The following is a 22,211-nucleotide window of genomic DNA, read 5'->3' on the forward strand; positions in this document are numbered from 1 at the left end:
TCATATAATTACGATGTATTTATACATACCACATGGTTATGTATAAATAAACGCCAATAGCTGTTTTATTGCTAAATTTTAACTAGAGTTGAATTAACTACTGTACCTGACAATGATTTTAATGATAAGACATTTCGGAAAATGTATGACCTGCGACTCGAAGACCAGACCTCGGAGACTTAAATAAACCAAAATTGAACTAAAACAAACCATACACTCATACTAAATGTAAAAATTATTAATATAAAAATTTACTATACAAATTATTTTTTGTACTAGAAAAAGATTACGATGTACAGCGAAAAACTGCTATCTTTATTAATATTATACATCTTTTTTGAAAAGTTATCTCCTAAAATTCCTTATGTACAACCGAAATATAAACAAAATTGTTTATATTTTTATTAAGGCAGACAGATTGACAGATTAATAATTCCTGATAAATAAATGACAGTATTTGATAACTACTGAATATTCTAACCATATGTAGGTACTTCAATTTTTATTATAAAACCTACCCCCATTTATTTCCACCTCTCCGTTAATATCGGAGTATGATACGTTGTCGGTTAAGGACAGTGCAACAAAATCTTCGATGCAGGTCATTTGCGCCAGACCCTTCGGAAGTTTTTATTTACACACGATAAGATATCAATATTGATACGAGCTAGTCACAACTCGTGGTTGAGTGCAAGTACGCGTTATTTCTAGTGCTTATAATGGACGAGGATTCTGACGATTGCGGTGTCTCCCGACCTAAGTTTACGATAGGTGATATGGGTTCAAATGATAGTATAGTTTTTGATGAGAAGCTAATGAAAACATCTACCCGAGCTGAGGAACTGGCTGCCACGTGGGGTGGAAGGTGTTCGCTACCTGATACGAGTAGGTTAAGACGAGTTCACTCGTGGTCTGGTGAACCTCCTGACGATTCTGCGTCGAAGATACGGATTTTAAGAGAAAGGTTAGTTAACATTGAAAGATTTGTAACACCTTGGTTTTTATTTAAAATAGTTTAAACGTAACCAAAGCATGCAAGCAAGCAAGCAAAGCATATTAAGTGATTTTTTAAAAGTAAATAATATACTTATATTTTTATTTACTGTGGTGAAATTTTTAACTATTGGCAAATTATAATCAAAGAAAACTTGCTACAAATTTAGGTTTAATAATACATTTACTACTTTTATTTTAATATACAAGCCAAGTTTTAAAAGCAACTAATTGGGAGTTTCTACACATAAATACAGTAGAACCTTGATAAGTCGAAAACCTCCAAATTAAAAAAAAAATCTTTTCCATCAACCCAAGAAATGATAAGTGAGCCCTTGCAAGCCATTTAGGTACAAATTTCCCCTATAACAATGTTTTTACAACCGTAATACATCTTTAGTTCAAAGAAGATTAAGGATTTTTCTATATTTTTCATTGTTTCACATCTCTAACACAAAATTGGTAAGAAGTATTAACATCTATAAGTCGAATTAAAATCCGCCTCAGTCAAAATCCTCAATAAGTCGAAATTTTTGGCATCTCCTTAGATGTTCGACTTATAGAGGTTCTACTGTACATGTGTAGAACAAACAAAGCAACCTTGTCATTGTATCCATAAACCGCATGATATTAAAGCCTTTAACTCTGTAATATCATTACTTCAAGGATATTTTGCATAATGTAAATTAATTTGTATAATGTGATATATAATTTGCTTGCTGAATAAGACCTCGTTTAATTTTGACAATACCGGAACAAATTGCTGTAACGCATTTAACATTCCTACAACAATTGTAGTTCAACATTATTGTATATTCTTAAAAGCGTTAAAATTCGATAAAGCGTATTTCTTTAACATGTTACGATATTTATTACGATACAATTTGTTGCAGATTAGTGCGCACCCAAACAAAAGTTAGGCCGGGTGCGATTCGTAATTTTACTAGATCTCAACGGCTCACACTTTTCTCTTTAGCAATAGTTGACTTCATGAGTTTCTGTTCTATGAGTATTATGGCACCGTTTTTCCCAAGAGAAGCGACAGTCAAGGGTCTATCGAATACAATGTGCGGAATTGTATTCAGTTTCTACGCAGTTATTATGTTTCTCACTTCGCCGTTTTTCGGGAAATACGTAAGTTTTTTTATGAACTTTAACACCATAACACCACCATACTACTAAGAATGAATTAAATGTTAAATATAAACGTATAAATGCCAAAAGCCAAAAACAGATTAGCAATTGAATTATCTCTATTGAATTAAAGGTTTTTGTCAACTTAAATCAACACCATAACGGAAACTCCCTACTACTAAGAATTAATTACATGTTAAATATATTTTACATAAATGCCAATAAAAGTAAAGGTTTTAAAGGCAAACACAGAGTAAGCAATTAAATTATGCCTATAGATTAATAGTTATATTTAAACTTTAAACATTAAACAATAGTAACTCAGTTTCGTAATTCGAAATTTAATGCTAGTAAACGGCAGAATTCATGAGTTATTTAGGGACTTTTCCGTTTTGATTTATGGTAAACATTTTTTGTTTTAAATATGAATCAATAAACGAACAAAAACATGACAGTGTACATTAACATTGTTTAATGGAATCTTCCTAAAACTATTATTAGATTATATTATTACACATTACCAAAGTGTACATAAATTTAATATTGATACAGAATTGACATCAACTTTAGTAGTAGTCACCGTTTAGATAAGAAGCGTAGAACAATTCACATTAATGAGAAAGTAATTTTCTTATAATACGATTAAATAATACAGCAGTAAAAATTAACGTCTTTTTTATATGTAAGGGGTTAGCTTAGCTTTTATTAGATGTTTAAAATTATATTACCCCTGTGGATGTTTCGCCTTATTATTATTTTTTCACAGGATTTCCGTGTAATTTTTTATTATAACTTTAAATTCAGGATCAACGAAGCCCTTTCTAAAATATCTGTACTAATACACTAAATGTGAAAATTTAGTAACACATAGTCCAAAAAGTCTTTCAGCAATAGAATGGCTATATTTATTATCGAAATATTTAAAAAATATCCAGCCGTCGGAAGCTGAAACAGACCGCTACCAAATTATATATCTAGTTGTATATTATGCTATAATTGTGTTTCATGTTCTTTCAGTTGCCAACAATTGGTGTAAAATTTATGTTCACCGCTGGTTTGTTTATTGCTGGTGCGTGTAATGTTTTGTTTGGGTAAGGTTCTATTAATTAGTAGAAGTTTAACATGAATTTAAAATACATTTTCACATGAATCAGTAGAAATTGAATCAAAACACAGTTTAATGCTATATAATATATAGTTCTAATAACCGCCTTTTGCGAACATAGAACAAAGCCTTAGCAACCGATAATTTCAGAATCATCCAGCTTCTATGATATATATTAGCTAGCAATTATTTTTATTAATACAATAAATCTTAAGTCAAGCAGGTAAGCCTCAAACTAGACATACTTTTAGATTTGATTTAAAATTGATTTAACAAATACATTCACAGCACTCTGGCTCTCATAGAAGACACGACCACATTCCTCGTACTATGTTTCGTAGTTCGTGGCTTGGAGGCTTTAGGGGCGAGTGCATACTCCACAGCCAGCTATGTTTACGTGGTAAATGTATTTCCGGACACGATTGGCTCTGTTTTGGGAATTTTGGAGACTTTTGTGGGCCTCGGAATGTCCGTCGGTCCAGCGATTGGAGGATTGCTGTATTCGGTATGAATTACTTGTGTATGTGTTAAGTACGATTTTTTGCATTTCTGTGAAAATTTAAGACAATTTCATCCTTTTGTTTAGCTTTACATACACTATTTATTGTTTTACTTGGTAGGACAACCATCTTTTGGGTTCTTTATTGGCAAGTATGTGTCGATCCTGGATCCATCTCAATGTTACTAATTAGCAACTGTTAAATATTCATAAATTTCTATGAATGTGTAAAAAAGTGCCCGTATAATATTTGTGAATGATAACAAATATGAATTTCGACGGGATTAGTTACTCTTGTCACAGAAGTAAAGATAAAAAATATTCAGATTAAGAGATGTTTCAGATAGATCGGCGGATTTGGATTACCATTTTATAGTCTTGGAATCGTTATGGTATTCACTGTACCAATTAACATGTTTCTACTGCCCGACTATGAAGGTATGTTTTTTCAATATATCGATCGCAAATCTAAAATTTACATAGGTTTCATCTTCAAATATACACCGGAATAAGTATTCGTTCGTACTAATGTTGGGTAAAATTGTGTATAAAATACGTAAAATAAATAATATGACTCATAAGATCTTACAAGATATAACTGCTGCGGGCTTACTGCTATAACATGTAATACTTACAAATATTTTATAAAGCTAGGCGATTTGTAAATGTAAATTTAGAAGTAGTGTTTTCATAAGTCCATATTACCAAGTTACCTACAAGAAAGAGGCAACAGAAACATAGGTTTGAGGGTGGGCTGACGCAAAGCTTGAAGTTAGTGGAGTAGATTGGGAGGAAAATAATCAAGAGAGAGCCTGTTGAAGCCCCATCTTTTGGAGTTATTTGAAAAAAAATGTTTATTTATAATATGAAGTGTGTGTATCTTTTGTAAATATGGATGATTGTTTAAGGAATAAATGAGTCTTAAATATAATAACGAGAGCAGTGTTGGCCTAGTGGTTTCAGTGTGCGACTCTCATCTCTGAGGTTGTAGGTTCGATCCCCGATTGTGCACCTATAGACTTTCATTCTATGTGCGCATTTAACATTCGCTCGAACGATGAAGGAAAACATCGCGAGGAAACCGAAACGTGTTAGACCCAAAAATTCGACAGTGTGTACTTGCCTACGTTATTGAAATATGATCATGTAGTAACATATTCAGACATCTGAGGCCCAGACCTAAAGATGTTGTAGCGCCACTGATTCGTTTTTAACATGAATATATGATATTTTTTATTTTAATCAAGGTATTTCGTAAAACATTGAAACCACCTTAATCGCACAAGCTCAGGAGCCTCTCATAAAACTAATATCTCTCTGTACACTTTCAGAACATGTAACTGGTTCAAAACCAGCATCAATATGGAAACTATTCAAAATCCCATCGATAATAATAACTGGACTAGTAATAGTAATCATGTCGAATACTTGGGCATTCCTTGACCCTACATTAGAGCCTCATTTGCGACAGTTTTCCTTATCTACTAAGCAAATTGGACTTATTTTTCTACTACTTTCGAGTTTGTATGGGATATTCAGTCCTATTTGGGGATGGGTTGCTGATCGGTGAGTAACCCAAGCTTATTTACATGGTATACATTTGGTTATGGACTTTCACTTTACTCATAATTTTTCTTTTTTAGTTTTTCTCTTACTAGCGTTTCCTGGAAGGGGTCGCTTGTTAGCAATAAGGCCGCCTGGTGCATCTCTTATAATTTTGATGTATTGTGTTTTTTAATGCAACAAAGTGTGCATAAAAAAAGAACGTATATAACGTCGCAGCCAACTAGCTTAATTAGCCGTTCAATCAACAGCCTAGCCCTTTAACTAAACAGCGCCGTTTAACTAGCGACCTGAAAGATATTCAGCCAGTTGATCAAACAGCTAGGCAAATGACTTGGACCGATGACGTTTCATTACTTGCCTAGCCTGTTGACTGTTTATTTAAAATTGGTTCCACTTTCTGCCATCTGTTTGCCAAAGTTTAATGAAAAATAACAAGTACAATGACAGAATGTAGTGACAATTATAATTTGAATGTAGCTGTGACTGACTCGAGCAATTAAATTTGTAAAGAAATATTTTATGTCAGCTGTTTCATCTTTTATTTATTTATATCACATGGTCACTCTATCGTACGAGTTGCCTAAGCATAAGCCAGCCAGTGTATTAAATGTTGTAACAAACGCTACGGCTCTTTCAGGCCGCTAGTTAAACGGCGCTGCTTATTTAAAAGGCGAGGCTGTTAATTGAACGGCTAATTAAGCTGCGACATATATATTAGATATGGTCTTTAGTTGAACGTTATACTACAATCAGTGTCACAATGTAAATTATATACAGCATGATCGTTTGATCACGCATTGCCTACTCCATGGTGAAAAATAGACATTTCTCTACTGCACTATAGCGCAATTCACCTGCGCCTGCTTAGTCAGTTAACTGGATATTTGGGCACAGATAATTTATTGTGATTTAAGTAATAATTTTAAAAAACATTTCTGAACAAAATAAACGCCAATAATATATATTATTATAACTTTTAATTCACCCGTAAATATTATCATTAATTGAAATAAAATGTCGAGTAATTTAACCAATAAAGGATGCTGAATATAATCGACATTTTTAATTGCTAGTCTTAATACTTGGTTCGTCGACTCTCTAATGACATTCCATTGAAAGTTAGAAGTGTGGGCAGAGGAATTTAATATTCTATATTAAGAAAGAAAATAATGAAAAAGTGTATTGCGTTAATATTTAAATGTATCTATTTCCAGCGTACATAACCACTGGTGCATGATGGTATGGGGCCTCTTCTTATCATCTATAGGATTACTTTTACTTGGCCCTTGTCCCTACATACCTGGTCTACCTCAGTAAGTAACAAAAAAACTACCAACCTCCGTACTCTGTTACCTCCAATAGCAACACAGATACCGACGTTTCTTAATGTTATAGTTCTCTCAATATCCGAAGCTCTAAGGCGCAGGTTCGCGCGGTACAAAATCTTAAACGGATCTGGTACTAATTAAAATTTTGGTCTTATCAGCAGACGCGCTTCCCGATTCATTCAATTACTCTCTATATTTTTAAAATCTGAATCATAATATCTATTCCTTACAACAGTAAGTAAGTTTTTATTTTATAATTGTGTTTTCTTAAATCTTTGTTTTTGTTAACGCAATAAATAATGTTTCTAAACGAATCGTAATTGAGATTTTGCGGGCTAATTTATAATTCAGAGGTTATCGACCCTGAAATATACATTTACCAACAACTTGAGGTGATGACATACTCTGTGTTACGAAATAAATAGAACGCTATATTCGGAGTATTTGCTTAACGGCACTAAATAATCACGACTTCGAATACTTTGTATGTTAAATTTATGGAATTTAATTGCTTTTAATTTTTTAAATTATCTTACGCAAGTTACTAAAAATCAATTATTTTCAGAGACCTGTGGCTGGATCTAGTGGCATTGTCTATTTTGGGCATGTCAGTTGCCTTGACATTATTACCAACGTTTCAAGGAGTCTTAACTAGTTCAATGTAAGTGTGAAATAAGAATCAGTTTATTAACCGCAAGCGTTCATTTAACCGCTGCACAGTCATCTCAAAAAGTCTTGAATAAAAACGTAGAAACTAATTATTAACATAAACTTAGATCATCAGTACAAACTTAATTATTATCAGAATTTTATTTATACTATTAAATTAAAAATGTTAATGTATGGTTCGTATGTCGCAAGTTAAAGTATTATTTTGACATTACTGTATATGCTTCACCATATACAGTAATGTCAAACCCACACCACTTTTGTTGACAAATACCAAAGAAAAAAAAAGAAAGTCTTTGGCAATACAAATATAGGACTAAAACTGAAATTAAAATGTATATCAAATGTATTTCGATTTTAAGACCGTTAAAAAAGACTTTCCCTCCAAATGACGATTGCAAATGACGACTATCTATAAAACCGTATAATCAAACTTTGCGGCTATCTTTTTTTAATTATATTTATTTATTAAAATTTACCACTATGTATGATAGAACTAAATCTACGGTATTAGTTACAAACTCTTTTATCTAAAACGTATGACAATTTAGCATAAATAACAATGCATGATTTTATGCATAAAATACCAGCAAAACACGGATTAGGTTCGAGATAGCTTATAGCAGATAGATGTGCTATCTAACTGTAACTGTTAAAACCGATATACTAAAAGTCCATAAAAGTATCTATTTTATTATATCAAATCAAAATATAAGTCATGTACTTAATGTATACTTAAAAAAAATATTGTTTCTAAATTTACGTATACTGCCAGTTCTCAAGAGTTACTGATTTAAGAACTAACAATAAGAACTGTTTATAAATTCTCCGTCACTCTTTTGAATCGCCATTTTGTACAAAACGTTTGCACCAGCAACCATTACATCATGCTCCTCATTACTTTTGAATTCAGTTTATCATGTGGAATTTTTAGTTACGAAGGTGGCTGCCCAGAAGCGATCGCAACTTACAGCGCTGTAGCTGGAGTCTGGTCCTGCTGCTACTCCCTTGGCGAGGTCCTGGGACCAGCTGTAGGTGGAGCTTTGGCTGAAAAATATGGCTTCCCGTTCTGTGCAACACTCTGTGCTGTTGCCTGTTTTGTTATGGTAATAGTTATTTAATCCTAAGCGGTTTAAGTACGAATCCCGAGTAAACTGTCGAAGTATGATATATTTATAGGGGCTCATTCACAAACGTACCATAAGTCTGAGTTAGTTGAATGTTTTGTCCGGTTCATTTGCAAGCAGGTACAGACGAATAGTGTGTAACGTAACCAAATTACGTAATCAATAAAAACAGGAATTTATTACATCTAATATACACTCTTTACATTCTAAATTCAAAAAACTACATTAGTTTTAACAAAGTTTTTAATTTCTAAACTATAAGAGTATTGTTGGTAAAATATTGATAAATATTACAGGGCATCATTACCCTCGCGTTCTTCTCATTGAGGGAGTCTTCGAAATGGATAGATGACTCCATATCAGATTCCATACCGTACACAGATTCTACATGGAATAGTAATTTCTGTAGAACGCAGAGCGCTCCAGCAAGTCAAATGGCCGAACATACTCCACTCATAAGCCAATCTTGCACCGGAAATGGTAGGTTTGACTTTGGAATTTGTTTTGTCATTTCCATAATTAGATATTTAATAGAGTGTCAAGCGTCTAAAGGAATACTTAATTATCTGTATACCAAATGGTATATACGACGCCATATATGAAATGAAAATTTAACACGTTTTTTTTAGATTTTAATTTGATTTCTTTTTTACGCTTTTTGTAGAATAGTTATAAAAATAATTATAAAGTAGATCTTTTCTTCCCCTAAGTGTCAGTTTCGACTATCAATTTTGGCCTGAGTAATATAATTGAATATAATTTCAGGTCCCCACAAATATGGAATTACATCGCAGAAAATTTGCCTGTTGCATAATAAAAGTAGAAAAAGTGGGTCAGCGAGCGTAGCCGAAATGTTAGAATACGTACTCAAATTTCAGTTCTTAACAAATATTTATGTAAAAATATGGAAGTTTAAAAATAGACGGAGAAACGAGACAGTGAATGAAGAGTTGTATCAAAACTATTTAGATGAAAACAAAACAGAGAATAAGAACGATGAATTTGTCAATACTGAGAATGAAGATGACAGTTGTGACAACAAATATTGTAACTTCATAGATAAGGCAATCTTTGGGCCTACGGTAAATAATAACAGTGTCATAGTAAAACCTAATAACACTGGTATAGTTACAAAGTCAATTAGTAACGTCGAGAGACGATCAACAAATGAAATTATTAGGCATAATTTGCAAAAAGTACTTTTTTATGAGCAAAACAGTCCGTGTACTTCCACAGAAGACATTTTCGTAAGTTTAACAGTTTTGTTTATTTTAAATAGTTTTAGTATTCAAAAGAAGGTTGTATATTTTGTTTATGTATCGATTGTGTCACTGGCCTCTAAAAAATATGTCCATTAAGAAACATTAAACAAAGAACTCGGGGAATTAATTGTAAATTGTAAATTAATTACTTGTACTACTACTAATTGATATTGCCCATTGGCGGCAAAGCTTAGCAGAACGCCAAGGAGTGGCGTGCAATAAAATTTTATCAGGCGCAAAAATTGTTCATAATATAGTATCTGCATAAAAAATTTAGTGATATAAAAATATAAGAATAACTTAGTTAATATTTTTTAATTTTTAGGAAGGCTGCGAGTGCAAAGACGATATAACCTATGTAAGAGGCACCGTCACAGTTTCTTCAACGGGAGCCTGTGAAGTATAATACAGGTCTTAAATGTATGCAATTAGTTTTTTTTCTTAGACCTTCGTACAAAATCTACAAAATTTTCCCCTGGCGTTTGTTACGAGCAAAATATTTTACAACATTCCACAATATACCAAGGAGTTATAAATATATGGAGACATGATCCTCCCCTGCATGAAGAGTGAGATAGGTATAGCTGAAAGGAATATTTAGATAATTTCATCCCCTATCTCACTTTAAGAAGCTTCGGGAGTATTCTGATACGTATAACGTAGATTTCATTCATTTGTTTTTTTTCTCTGCATTAACAGTCTGTGGACCAGACGCGCTGACTAATAGTATTTGTTTTAATTTAAATTTAGAATAGACGCAAATGAAAAGTTGTGTATTCATTAATGAACTTTGTCATAATTAATGAGGAAAACTAATTCGTTACTACTCCGTCGTCCGTTATGGTCGTATGGTTTTAAAATATTAGATTTTTTTTTTAAATTTTGATACAAATGAATGTTGAAAATCGCAATTCATAGTAATTTATAAACTCATTAAAAGATAGAAAGTAAATAGAATAAGATATTTAAGCTTTAGTTTTTATAAATTAAAATCATGTTACATAATTTATAACACAATTTAAAAATAACTTTTGATTAACGAATGATAAACTACATATTTCTCAATATCTAATTTATTAATACCGATTTCCTAACTGAGATTTGTAAAACCTCCTTCAATATCATGGCAGCCTAGTAGATACGACCTCCTGTGACGTTTCCTGATGTTTCCACGCCAACTTTGATACCTTTGAAAATGACTGAAAATGCTTTCAGCATCGGAGTTTTGTGAAAAGTTCTGCTTTAAATGAACCATTTCAAAGGAAATTTTCAGTACCCTGCTACGAACTACGTCACGCCTGTAAACGCTACGCCGCTACGAAAAATGGACGTCATGTTACAAGGGTACTATAAAATGCTTGAGATGTGAAATCAGTGGAGAAAATTCGAATTTTCCGAGCCCTGAGTGCCAAATGCCACATCGGACTATATCAAATGTAATAAAAATTAAGATTTTTTTAAAAATATTATTAATTTAGAAATTGTGTAAGACTATTAAAAGTATTAAAACAAGTTTATTTCTAATTATTTTTAAACATAAATCCCTATGCAAATAACACAAGGGTGGAGTAGAAGTGGTTGGGGGAAACAAACCCTCGCCCTCCAAACATCGAGTACCGTTAGATATCGCTGTCCCCTTCAAATGTTAGAACTCTGCTATTACTATGCACTCCTAGTAACATCTCTAGCAATGTGTGGTGAGAAAATCGCTTGCGTGTAGGGTTGTCTCAGTGTAATTGACACTAATTTTGCATAGATACAGTTGAAAGATAGAATAAGCTCAAGCGTTGTTAATCTTTAACTATATTAATGAGGTTTATACAATAATGCAAAAATAGATAAAATATATCCAAAGTGTACAGCTAACTATTTACTAACTGCAATTTAAAAATTTCGTTAGTATCTAATTCAAACAAAGAGTTGATACAAACAAATCATTCATGCCAAGGTCGACGTACCTATCAAATTTCAATGTGGTCTGCGTTACCTAAGTACGTAAATATAATTTAATACTCTAACAGACTCAATCGATCCCGATTAACTGATCATCCACGTTCTAGTTTAATGATACTGTTGTTACTAACAAGTCAATATCGTTCATTCCATGACATACATTTGTAGTTTGTGCTCCATTCAAAATGAATATGCGTTTTCTATATATAGTATTCGTATGTTTCTGTACGGTGTATTCTAATGAAGTAAAGAAGAAATGTGAAGAAATCACAGTGCACAATAAACCACATAGAAAACATGTTTTAAGTATGGGTCTAAATAGACCGTACCAACTGGCTTTCGACAAGCATCACAATAAATTATTCTTTAGCCACAATGTCGGGAGTGACGAAGAAGATGCTTTTGAAATTGCATACATTGAAAAAGACGAAATGATTCCCAAAGTTTTGAGTTCAGTGAAAAACGGATTCGCAATTGCAATTGATAATAAAGATGGTGTCATCTATTATGGCGGCAGTGACGGAATCTACAAAGAGCATTTGAAAGAAAAGAACGCAACTATACACGAGGTGTTGAAGGAACACAATGTGTGGGACATGTTTTTTAAACATACGTTATATTTCATAACTTATCCATTGCAACACCTGTATAAACTGAAAGAAAAGAAAGCGGAGCATCAAAAACATATACACGAGAAAATCTATCAATTCGTGATTGATGGTAACGATGATATATTTATAACAAATGAAACCGGATTATTTTTAATCAAAAATGGCACAGAGGATCGGATATTTTACAAGGGTCCGAAAGTTTTCCGTGCGATTGAGGTAAATAATAAAGGTATAGCTTATTTTTGTAGTAAAAATGGAATATATGTACCCAATAAAAAAGATCACACATTGGACATGATAGCACGAGTCAAACATATTTTCGGCTTGGCATTTGACACTGATGATAATATTATATATTCCGATCCACACGAAATTGTTAAATTATTGCCAGAAAAATGCAAATAGGTTCCTCCATTCCATATTTTTTATAATTATTATTTATTTAGATAATTGTATTCACATATATACTTTGGTGTGTAGGATGTTTATCATACCAAAACTCCTACTGCATGTGTTATATAAGGATATATTAAGGGACTTCGTACAAAATGTTTAGACCGTACTTATAAAAAATATTAAACAACGTTTATAATAATATTATTTTTCTATAATCTATATAACGAATACTAATTATTTATGGTTATAGTTCTCGTTAGCATTTTAAAATTTCGTAATCTACTGACATATATGTCTTTCAGATAATCGGTAATTATTTTACCGGAAATCATACAACACCTTTGTATAAAAAGGTATAATAAAATGAATCAATGGCGCTACAACCTTTTTAGGTCTGGGCCTCAGATTTCTGTATCGGTTTCAGGATCATTTGTTGATCTAGTGCAAGATCACCTATCAGCCTTCTGTGCCTGTCGCACGCCGTCGACTTTTTGAGTCTAAGGCAAGTCGGTTTCCTTACGATGTTTTCCTTCATCGTTCGAGCGAACGTTAAATGCGCACATATAAATAAATTCCATAGGTGCACAGCCGGGGATCGAACATACGACGTCAGGAATCAGAGTCGCACGCTGAAGACATTGGGTCAACACTGCTCACTGTATAAATACACACAGGTGCTTTAGATAAATCATGGAGGCGGTTCCTTTAATAGAAAGTCTATTATTAACATTGATTTAGTTTATTAATAGAATTTAAAAATACGTTTAACGTTGGCTGTGCTTGACTAATGAAATTCCGAGTATTTGAAAGAAATATAAAATCTATAATTGGATTGTAGGTACAACTAAAGAAGCCGGAAAAGTACTGGTTCATTTTCAATAGTACTATAAAAAGCCCCTAATCTCGTTTACGCCCTAAACACGAGTTTGCGTTTTATTTTTTAGGCGATTTAAGTTTTTTGGCTTCAGTACAAAAATCTTATAAGTCGACATTGATTTGTTTACATTCGAGCTTTGTTATTATAAGTTTCACAAAATAGAGTCAACCGTATATTTTATAAAAAGCTGTTTATTAAAAATCGGTATAAGAGGTGACTTATCATGATTTGAAAATATACACACAATATATATGACCTTTTAAATAAACACTTAAACTAAATTAAATTATAACATTTATTGTAGTAGAATGTTTGTAAAAATCTTTGGTAATGTTGGACGGAAAATATTAAGGCAGACACTAAAAATTCTTATACAGTGCAATATGGTCAAATTTTATGCGGAAAATGTCGTAGTTATTCGAACTAATATACTTCTTATTTGCAACGCCTTATTCACAAAGATTATATACTTCTTTTCATATAACACGTTACTATTAACATAGCCAAAAATATAATATAACATTGTTGCTTGCACCTCTAAGACCACGACCATTCCGCACAAACACTTTTTTTAACTAATGCCTTATAATAAGGTGTCCTTTGAGTAAATTTGGCTCCAATATTAAAGTGAAAAAACACCTGTATAAAGACAATTGCATAAAATATATAATTATCAAATAAAAGATTTTTAGTATAGTAGTAATCTTTTATAACAATGGACTTATTTCGTATCTCAATCACATAGTAAAAAAGCAAATAAACACGACAATATTGATAACATGACGCTATACATTTGTCTAGCTGTACCATTACCACAGACCATTCTTCTGGACGAAACAGAAAGTTTCTTAGTCTGGAGCATGGAGTGTACGGCGTCTACTTCCCACCGTGCCATTTGACCTGGCTCTCTCGAGAAAAGAACGGAATATAGCTGCGCAGGTGAATTAGCGTTGGCTTCCTGACAGAAGTTCAGTACCAGGTGGTCGTTGACAGCTTTTAACACTTGCACTGTGCCAGTGAACTGATGATACGATGGTCGAGCAGCGAGGGTACCTAGAAATATATTTTGAATGCATATACGCCAATTTATTGATAGAAATTAGTTGGAATATTTTTATTTATTAGTCTCTTAGGACTTGGTTCTAATCTTTTATATGGATATATCATATATCCATAAAGATAGACTTTAGTAATAGTTAGCACGTCAAATTGGTAAGGACCTCCTCCTTCCTTCGGTTTTTAGGAAGTCTGATTAAAAAGAATGAGATATCTTCAATCCATAGCTTTTACTTATGCTAATAGGTTGACCGATATCTATGGTACACCCCAGTGTTTTAAAGAAACAGATACAGTTCTGCCCTAGTAGCTTGAGCATGGGACTTCCACCGCTAAGGTAGTAGATTCCAACCTCGGATGTGCACCAATGGATTTTCTGTCTGTGTACGCATCAAACAATTGAGGAATCATAAAATCGTTAGGAATTCCGCATCTCAAATCCAAAATCGAACACAGTCAAACAGAAGGCTGATCATCTGTTTGTCTATTTGAATAAATAATGACGCAACAGATGCACAACCTACACCTAAAGGTAATTGGAATTTTGAACTAGGGTTTAAACCATTGTATTAAATATCCTTATTTTAGATAATATATTTACCGTTCTGTACATCAAATGTCTGCCAATAACCGGCAGAGTCATTTCGGAAGTAGAGTGCATATTCAAGGGTCTGTCCAGCCTCATCCCACAATAGCCGGAGATGCCGATACTCGTGTCTAAACTGAGCCCGGATGGCCTGCACGTGGTGTAACTCCTGTCTTTCAGTAGACGGCTGTAAAAGGCACATTAATAGAAATTGTAGAGAATTCCGTAAAAAAAATCTTTAATTTAGTAAATTTTTTCGACATTATGAGTCCTAGTCAGCGAGTAATAGTTGCCTGCAACCTTTGCACTGTTATTTTATATCTTCATTGTCAGTTGTTATATCTGTGTTAGGTGAAATCTTAATAATGAAGCACATATTATTATATAAATATACCAGGTTAATAATTGTAACTGGTTTAATTAAAAGCTATATTAATATTTCTATAATTGATAGCTTTATATTAAAGACATAAATGCAGGAATGAAAAGTAATAAGCCTTACAGCTTTCTCTATTTTTTGATTGTGAAACAAAAACAAGAATAATCTGTGGTTTTGTATAAAATAAGTTTATGCCTTAGAGAATTGAAACTACACTTTATGTTGTCTAAATCCGATGTGTGTGAGCTGAAAAGTTGCTACCTCATTTTAAAGTCTGTACTCGTATCTAGAAAGTAATTAACACCTTTATTGCTGACTGTAAATAATGTTGCAGTAATGTTTATTACATAACTAAGCCAATGACGTTAGCTAAGTATATAACGTGTGTCTATCACAAACAAAACTTATGTAAAAAAAATAGTCAATGGCTCTACAACCTTATTAGGTCTGGGCCTCAGATTCCTGTATCTGTTTCTTGACCATTTGTTAATCTAATAGACAAGCAGGTGATCAGCCTTCTGTGCCTTACGCACGCCGTCGACTTTGTGGGTTTAAAGGAAGCCGGTTTCCGCACGGTGTTTTCCTTCACCGTTCGAGCGAATGTTAAATACGCACTAAGAAAGTTAAACTCACAGTCCTCTACGAATGATGTGGAATGGACCTTGGCACAGCAAGGGCCATTCACATCTGCCAATTCACCCTGTTTTAAAGCTGGGGGAGACGCTGAAGCCACTAGGCCAACACAGCTCAACAACACTCATTTGTAAAAAAACAAATGTGCACACGCTCGTATTATTAAGATCAGAACCGCTGTCGGTAACGCTATTGGAGGTCCTTGTCGTATGATAATTATGATATGGTAAGGCAGCACCAATCCTAAAATGGATGTCTGTTGGTAAAACGCACTAAATATTTTGTTTCTTTTTTTATTACTCATGCGGCAACTCATACAAAAATTACCTTGCGCGTTTGTCCTGTGGTAACTCCCGGTTTCCTTTTTTAATCGTTAATATTTTTATATAAGTTGACTCGTGACGTCTCTTTCTAATCAATATCAGAGGATGTCAATGTAAAACACAACAGGGAAGACGAAATGTTGTGTTCGATTGTGATTGGTCGAACAGATGATGACATGACGTCTCAAATTGGACTAGGGTGATCTATCGACGAATTACAATCAAACAGAGCGCGCAATCGTTTTTGCAGCCCTAGAGTTTTTGTCCATTTATAAGAAAATATCGAGGAAAAATTTGATCGATTGATTGTTTTCATTGAATAGGCGACTACTGGATCGATTTGAACAATTATTTCACCAATACATTCCACTAGGGCTATAAAATATTTCAATAAAGCTAAGGATTCGTATGAATTTTACGATAATGTAACACAAGGTGTGAGATATACGAAAAAAAATCTGTATAAAGCGTAACTTAGCGAAGCTGCGGACACTATTGACAATAGAGCAAAGTGGTGCACTACAGATTTGCAGGAAACAGCAATATCTACAAAGCGGTACCATTCGTTAAACTTATATATTTTATACAATATCCAAAAAATGAATGCATTGCAAACCTACTGATATGGACTGTTAAAAAAGTACATTATCTATTAGTTAAGTCACGTTTTCATTGTCGCTTTACTCTAGGGCTTCTAATGCTCCGGCGCTGAGGTAGACGGAAAAGACCTTGTACTTAGTTCCTAGTTGTATATCTATTTAGCATAAGGTATACAGACAATTATGGACCGACACGTATGACAGTTTTCAATTTTGAACTTGAATCTTTAGTCTGTTCTCAGTTATTGATTAATTTAAGCTTCCATCATTCGTATGTTTTCCTACTTCCTATAAAACTAGATTATATATTAGGCAAGAAAAACTATTGTTCTATTGCCTGTAACCATCGAATGCAGGAGGCATGCTAAACATCGGTATGATTTAAAACATTTTTGTGATTATAACACAGTTATGTAAAGGTATTTTAACTAAATGCATCGTTTATATGATTCAATGTGTAACTGAGGCAACGAAGGAGCATTCACAATTATTTCGCAATCACGATTGTGTAGTTGAAGAGTTTATTGGTTCAATTGAAATCCCTGGGTATACTTTTGTACTACATTAATAAACATACAACTATCGTAATGATTACAACTGTTTGTTCTGGGTTTAAATTTTTCTTTTGCACTTTTGCAATTTATTAATAAAAAATATTTCGCAAAATTAAAGCAATTCTTCTAAAATGTTAACAATATATCTAAAGACCGGAAATTCTACGTATACGCGAAAAAAGACGAGCGCGTGCGTCATATGTCAATTAACAAGTTGCATGTTTGGTTTCTATACATTAGTTTTGTATGTGATAGACACACTATACACATAGGTAACGTCATTTGTAATAAATATAGCTGATCAATTATATAATGCCAGCAGTTAAGGTGATAGCTTGCTAGATACGACTATAAAATTAAAAATGTCATTAGGCAACTTTGATGTGTGTAGTTCGTTCTCTATAACATTACCATATTATTGAAAACCACAGTTTATTCTTGTTTTGAATAATAAAATCGTTTATTTGCTATGCTATACAATTGGATCGATAGGTATGCAAATGTCATATTAATTTTTCTGTCACATAATAAAAACATTAACCTAATCTCATAATAATAAGTAAAGCTATTTAGAATTCGTGTAAAATTTTGATCTAAAGGAACCTTGCCTTTAAAAAATTAATCATTTAAATTGTTTAAATTGTCACATTAAAATGTTAGGCTTAAGACCATTCGTAAAATAATGTTATTAATAAGCTGTATAGTTTTAATATTAATGTAGCTTTTAAGTTAATTATTATATACGTGTATAATGCTAAAGATTTCACCAAAGTAATGTCAGCTGAAAATTAATATCGAAAATTAGATCTGTAATTCCAGAGGTCTAAAAGATTAACTGGGTCATACGTATTGACCTTTCAAATGAGTTATTTTAGGCTATGCTTAGTCTACGTGTGAGCCAAACTCTAATTGTGTCAATGTACAATTGGCCAGTTTCTATATCAACGTTACTTTGCAATCATTATGTTCTTAATAAAAATCTCCATCCATTTATACAAGGTTAAATTATTAATAAATTTAATTAATACGAAACGTAATCGCTAACCATCTGGTCCGTGAATACTCATGAGCGGTATATATAACATCATTGAAGAACTTCGTGTACACAAATCACATTTGCTGAGCGAAAAATTTCCGACTAAATATTTGACATGTGTCATTTGTCTAGGGAAATGATCAATACAGATGCGAAACTTGCCCATGTCCTATTTCCATGAGAGAACTTCGTATAATAATGAATAACCTTTCTATAGGAAGCGATAAAGAGGGTTAGGTATACCGCACAAGCCGGATAGTGCGAATTGTAATCGGTTTCCGCTTGCGCGGGAGTTCCCTTATCCCTATATTATTTATAGAAGTAAATCGCAGTTTTTAAACATTTACATTTTTTTATATGTTTTTAACACCATCAGGTTATCATATCATTACTTAAAACAGTGTTATGTATAAATATGACAATTTTTATTTTCAATTAATATTTCGTATGTTAATATAGGTCCCAAAATATTTGTTTTAATTATTCATGTAACAGAACCATGAATGGATAAGAGAGTATTTTTACGCCGGCTTCTTTGCCGATGAGTAGGAATGTTTCAGATACAAATTTAATAACGTAGAATAAGTGCTACCTGTATCTTATATTCCATATTAAACATATTTATTTTTTATTTGTTACTATGCATTCGATTGATATATATTCTATACAACAAATAACCTACCCCAAACGTTGATTTGGGAAAGTCATCAACCTCCCAAATTACCGTAGTAGGACAACTGGTGTATACAGACACACCTTCCCCGCTTTGGTGTAGGTACAGTTCCACTACATTCCACTTCCCCAGAACAAGCCTCACGTCCAAATCGTCGTATTCATGCTCTTTATAACAAACCACTAGATCCGTCGAATTTGACGTAACATTAAACTCTCCATAAGCAACGCAAAACAGAAGCACCACCCAAGGTAATCTTAATATAATCCGACCTTGTACCTCCATTGTCTCACAGCTATTTTTAACTCAAACACATATTGAATATTACTTTTGTTTATGAAACGATTTAAACTTTCAATTTTGATACCGCGTCGGCAAATATCGCAGAGTAAGTGATCGAAAGCAACTGGCATTCGAAGAGCGGCGCGCGCGCCGTGACTCATGGATTGATGTTATCTTATTTAACCCTAGACCTCTAGGAATTGCCTACGCTTTAGAAATATTGTCACCAAGGTGAGATTTAAATGATTCAATAAAGCTAATCTTTTGTTTGTCGTTTCATAATCCGACATTATTTACACAACAATATCTACGAATTAAATAAGCTGGAATACTATTGATAAATATAGAGTACAGCTCAAACTGACCAATTAGTAGGTGAAATTATTATTCTTAAACCAATATATAATAAATAAATAAACCAGTGGCGCTACAACCTTTTTAAAAATTCAAAATTCGAGCGTACTCCACCCTCAAAGGCCGGATACGCAAAATGGGTGTCTATGGGCTGCGATGACTGCCCTTTTTGGGTGTTCCGCAGGCTCGTATGCCCCCCTATTATATAAAAAAAGTAGGTGTGGTCCTCAGATTTCTGTATGTTTTAGGATCATTTGTCAATCTAATAGACAAGTAGAGAAGCCTACTGTATCTGACACAAGCCGGTTTCCTTACAATGTTTTCCTTCACCGTTGGAGCGAATGTTAAATGCACATAGAAAGAAATTCTATTGGTGCCAGCCGAGGTTCGTACCTAAGACCTCAGGGATGAGAGTCGCACGCTGAAGCTACTAGGCCAACACTGCTCTATCTTAACTTAAATACATAGAATAAATAAATATATTACCATATCGTTAGGTTCAGAAATATGAATAACAATGCAGGTCCTTCCATAGTCAACCCTGGCATCTCCAGCTAGATGATGAATGAATTCCACACCGTACCACATTCCTGTCAAACTATCAATCCATATACCATTCTGTGGCGATCTGTTTTGACAGTAATCATTATTGAATTGGCCTAAAAATGGCCTTTCATACGAAGTTATAGGTCCATAATTCTTTTCCATGTAACCATACTGGCCGTAGCTTTTTCCATAGTCACTACCATATCGAGGTGTCGTATAACTCGGTAAAAATACATTTCCGGTTCCGGGAGAGTTAAATCGGCTCGTCGAATATCCGGTATTAAAGGGATACTTCGTTACAGCAGAGAATGGAGCTATGTCGCTACCATAGTTGTTCTTATACGGAATCTGATCCTGATTATAATAATTAGAAGTACTTGGATACCGTGTACTTTCCCCGTAAAAACTCGCTCCATATACAGAGGTAACGAATAGTAAGAAATAGTACATTTTTGGAGAAATTGAAGACGCGTGTGTGTCGTGATGATGTCTGTTCCTACTACTACGAGAGTGGGATGTAAACTAATTAAGTATAATCGTATATAATTGGCTATGACCCAAAGCTTGGTAACTAGCAATTTGGATCCGCTGCCCCTTTGACACCTATTTTAATCAACAAAGGTTTATGAGTACTCATATCCCCTATGACTAAAGTTTGAATTGGAACGGTATGTTATCATCATGGGACTTTGAACCTTAACGTCAATAGTAATCTAATGGTAAAAAATATTTTGTAAAAATATAAATAAATAGAATGATTTTGTTACTATGTGTTTTTAACATATTTTCAAATATCGCTCAAAATAATTAGGACATAATTTGTTTCATGTAGCTCAACATTTTTATCCTAAAATAATGTTAATTTCTATTTCAAATAATATATCGTAGTAGGCTGTTTTTAAATGGGCATAGTAACATAGGTAAATTACAATTTTATAAACGTTACAACATATAATTATACGGTATTTCTCTGTTTATTATAAATTATTAATTTTAATTAAATATTAATTACATCATTATATTTATCTTCTAATTTATTAGACAAATACACAATATTCTGCTAATAAATACCTGCTTTCTGTAAACGTTCCTTGTAATCTTTTGATTGAACTCACTTACTCATACTTTTTACGTTTCCTACTTCCAGCCAATTTGTCTGGGAACTATATTGATAACGAGGTGGGTCAAAGATCGTAATTAGTCGAATTAATGTAAGCCATAATTCTACCGAGTTCCTGTTTGCCACAATCTTCTGGTTGGAAGTTCAAAGGTTACGAGTATGTCCTTTTCAATGGGATTAATTAATTAGATTAGGGGAAGTCAATTCTCATAAGCTGATTATTAAAAAACACAACAGAAAAAACTATTCAGTGTTTTACACTGCTAACAAGAGTAAAGAATCCTTCGAGTCACAGATCCTATGAAATTATTCGTTATATTAATGGATTGGCAATTCATTTATTTTAAACCACTAAATAAATAAACTGTTCTAGAAACCACGTCGGGACTGTTGTTTAAAATGATAATACATATTTCATAATTGAATTATATTGATAATTGAATACTTTAAAGGACGTTCATGGGTGCCTTAGCAACTAGAATTACTGTTTTGCCGGAAACCGAACCTGCATCGACTTACACGGCTCCGTTACTTTAAGAATTAAAACTTA

The 22,211-nt window shown here is 33.1% G+C and overlaps 3 protein-coding genes across 11 annotated transcripts; 2 read left to right on the top strand and 1 right to left on the bottom strand.

The window, feature by feature from the left end:
* Window positions 1-562: 562 nt before the first annotated feature.
* LOC123707561 (MFS-type transporter SLC18B1-like) lies at window positions 563-11,170 on the top strand. Of its 7 annotated transcripts, none has more exons than XM_045657692.1 (13): window positions 563-964; window positions 1,887-2,127; window positions 3,145-3,218; window positions 3,521-3,737; window positions 4,079-4,169; window positions 5,063-5,297; window positions 6,512-6,610; window positions 7,191-7,286; window positions 8,229-8,400; window positions 8,718-8,901; window positions 9,187-9,668; window positions 10,009-10,103; window positions 10,899-11,170. In XM_045657692.1, the coding sequence occupies exons 1-12, from the start codon at window positions 720-722 to the stop codon at window positions 10,087-10,089; spliced, it is 2,217 nt and encodes a 738-aa protein (XP_045513648.1). In that variant the 5' UTR covers window positions 563-719; the 3' UTR covers window positions 10,090-10,103; window positions 10,899-11,170. The 7 variants fall into 7 exon arrangements, with proteins under 7 accessions (XP_045513648.1, XP_045513650.1, XP_045513649.1 ...); XM_045657694.1 differs by having other exon boundaries at window positions 10,946-11,170; XM_045657693.1 differs by having other exon boundaries at window positions 10,957-11,170.
* Window positions 11,171-11,723: 553 nt separating this feature from the next.
* Window positions 11,724-13,522, top strand: LOC123706922 (ommochrome-binding protein-like). Of its 3 annotated transcripts, XM_045656555.1 has the most exons (3): window positions 11,724-12,463; window positions 12,946-12,996; window positions 13,068-13,161. In XM_045656555.1, the coding sequence occupies exons 1-3, from the start codon at window positions 11,822-11,824 to the stop codon at window positions 13,083-13,085; spliced, it is 711 nt and encodes a 236-aa protein (XP_045512511.1). In that variant the 5' UTR covers window positions 11,724-11,821; the 3' UTR covers window positions 13,086-13,161. The 3 variants fall into 3 exon arrangements, with proteins under 3 accessions (XP_045512511.1, XP_045512510.1, XP_045512512.1); XM_045656554.1 differs by lacking the exons at window positions 12,946-12,996; window positions 13,068-13,161 and adding an exon at window positions 13,224-13,522; XM_045656556.1 differs by lacking the exon at window positions 12,946-12,996 and having other exon boundaries at window positions 13,068-13,192.
* Window positions 13,523-13,595: 73 nt separating this feature from the next.
* LOC123706920 lies at window positions 13,596-21,030 on the bottom strand. The gene is made up of 3 exons (XM_045656553.1): window positions 20,482-21,030; window positions 15,178-15,349; window positions 13,596-14,573 (listed from the first exon to the last, which is right to left on the bottom strand). The coding sequence occupies exons 1-3, from the start codon at window positions 20,989-20,991 to the stop codon at window positions 14,254-14,256; spliced, it is 1,002 nt and encodes a 333-aa protein (XP_045512509.1). The 5' UTR covers window positions 20,992-21,030; the 3' UTR covers window positions 13,596-14,253.
* Window positions 21,031-22,211: the final 1,181 nt, after the last annotated feature.

Source organism: Pieris brassicae, chromosome 3 (genome assembly GCF_905147105.1).
Source record: "Pieris brassicae chromosome 3, ilPieBrab1.1, whole genome shotgun sequence".
In the NCBI taxonomy this organism is placed as follows: Eukaryota; Metazoa; Arthropoda; class Insecta; order Lepidoptera; family Pieridae; genus Pieris; species Pieris brassicae.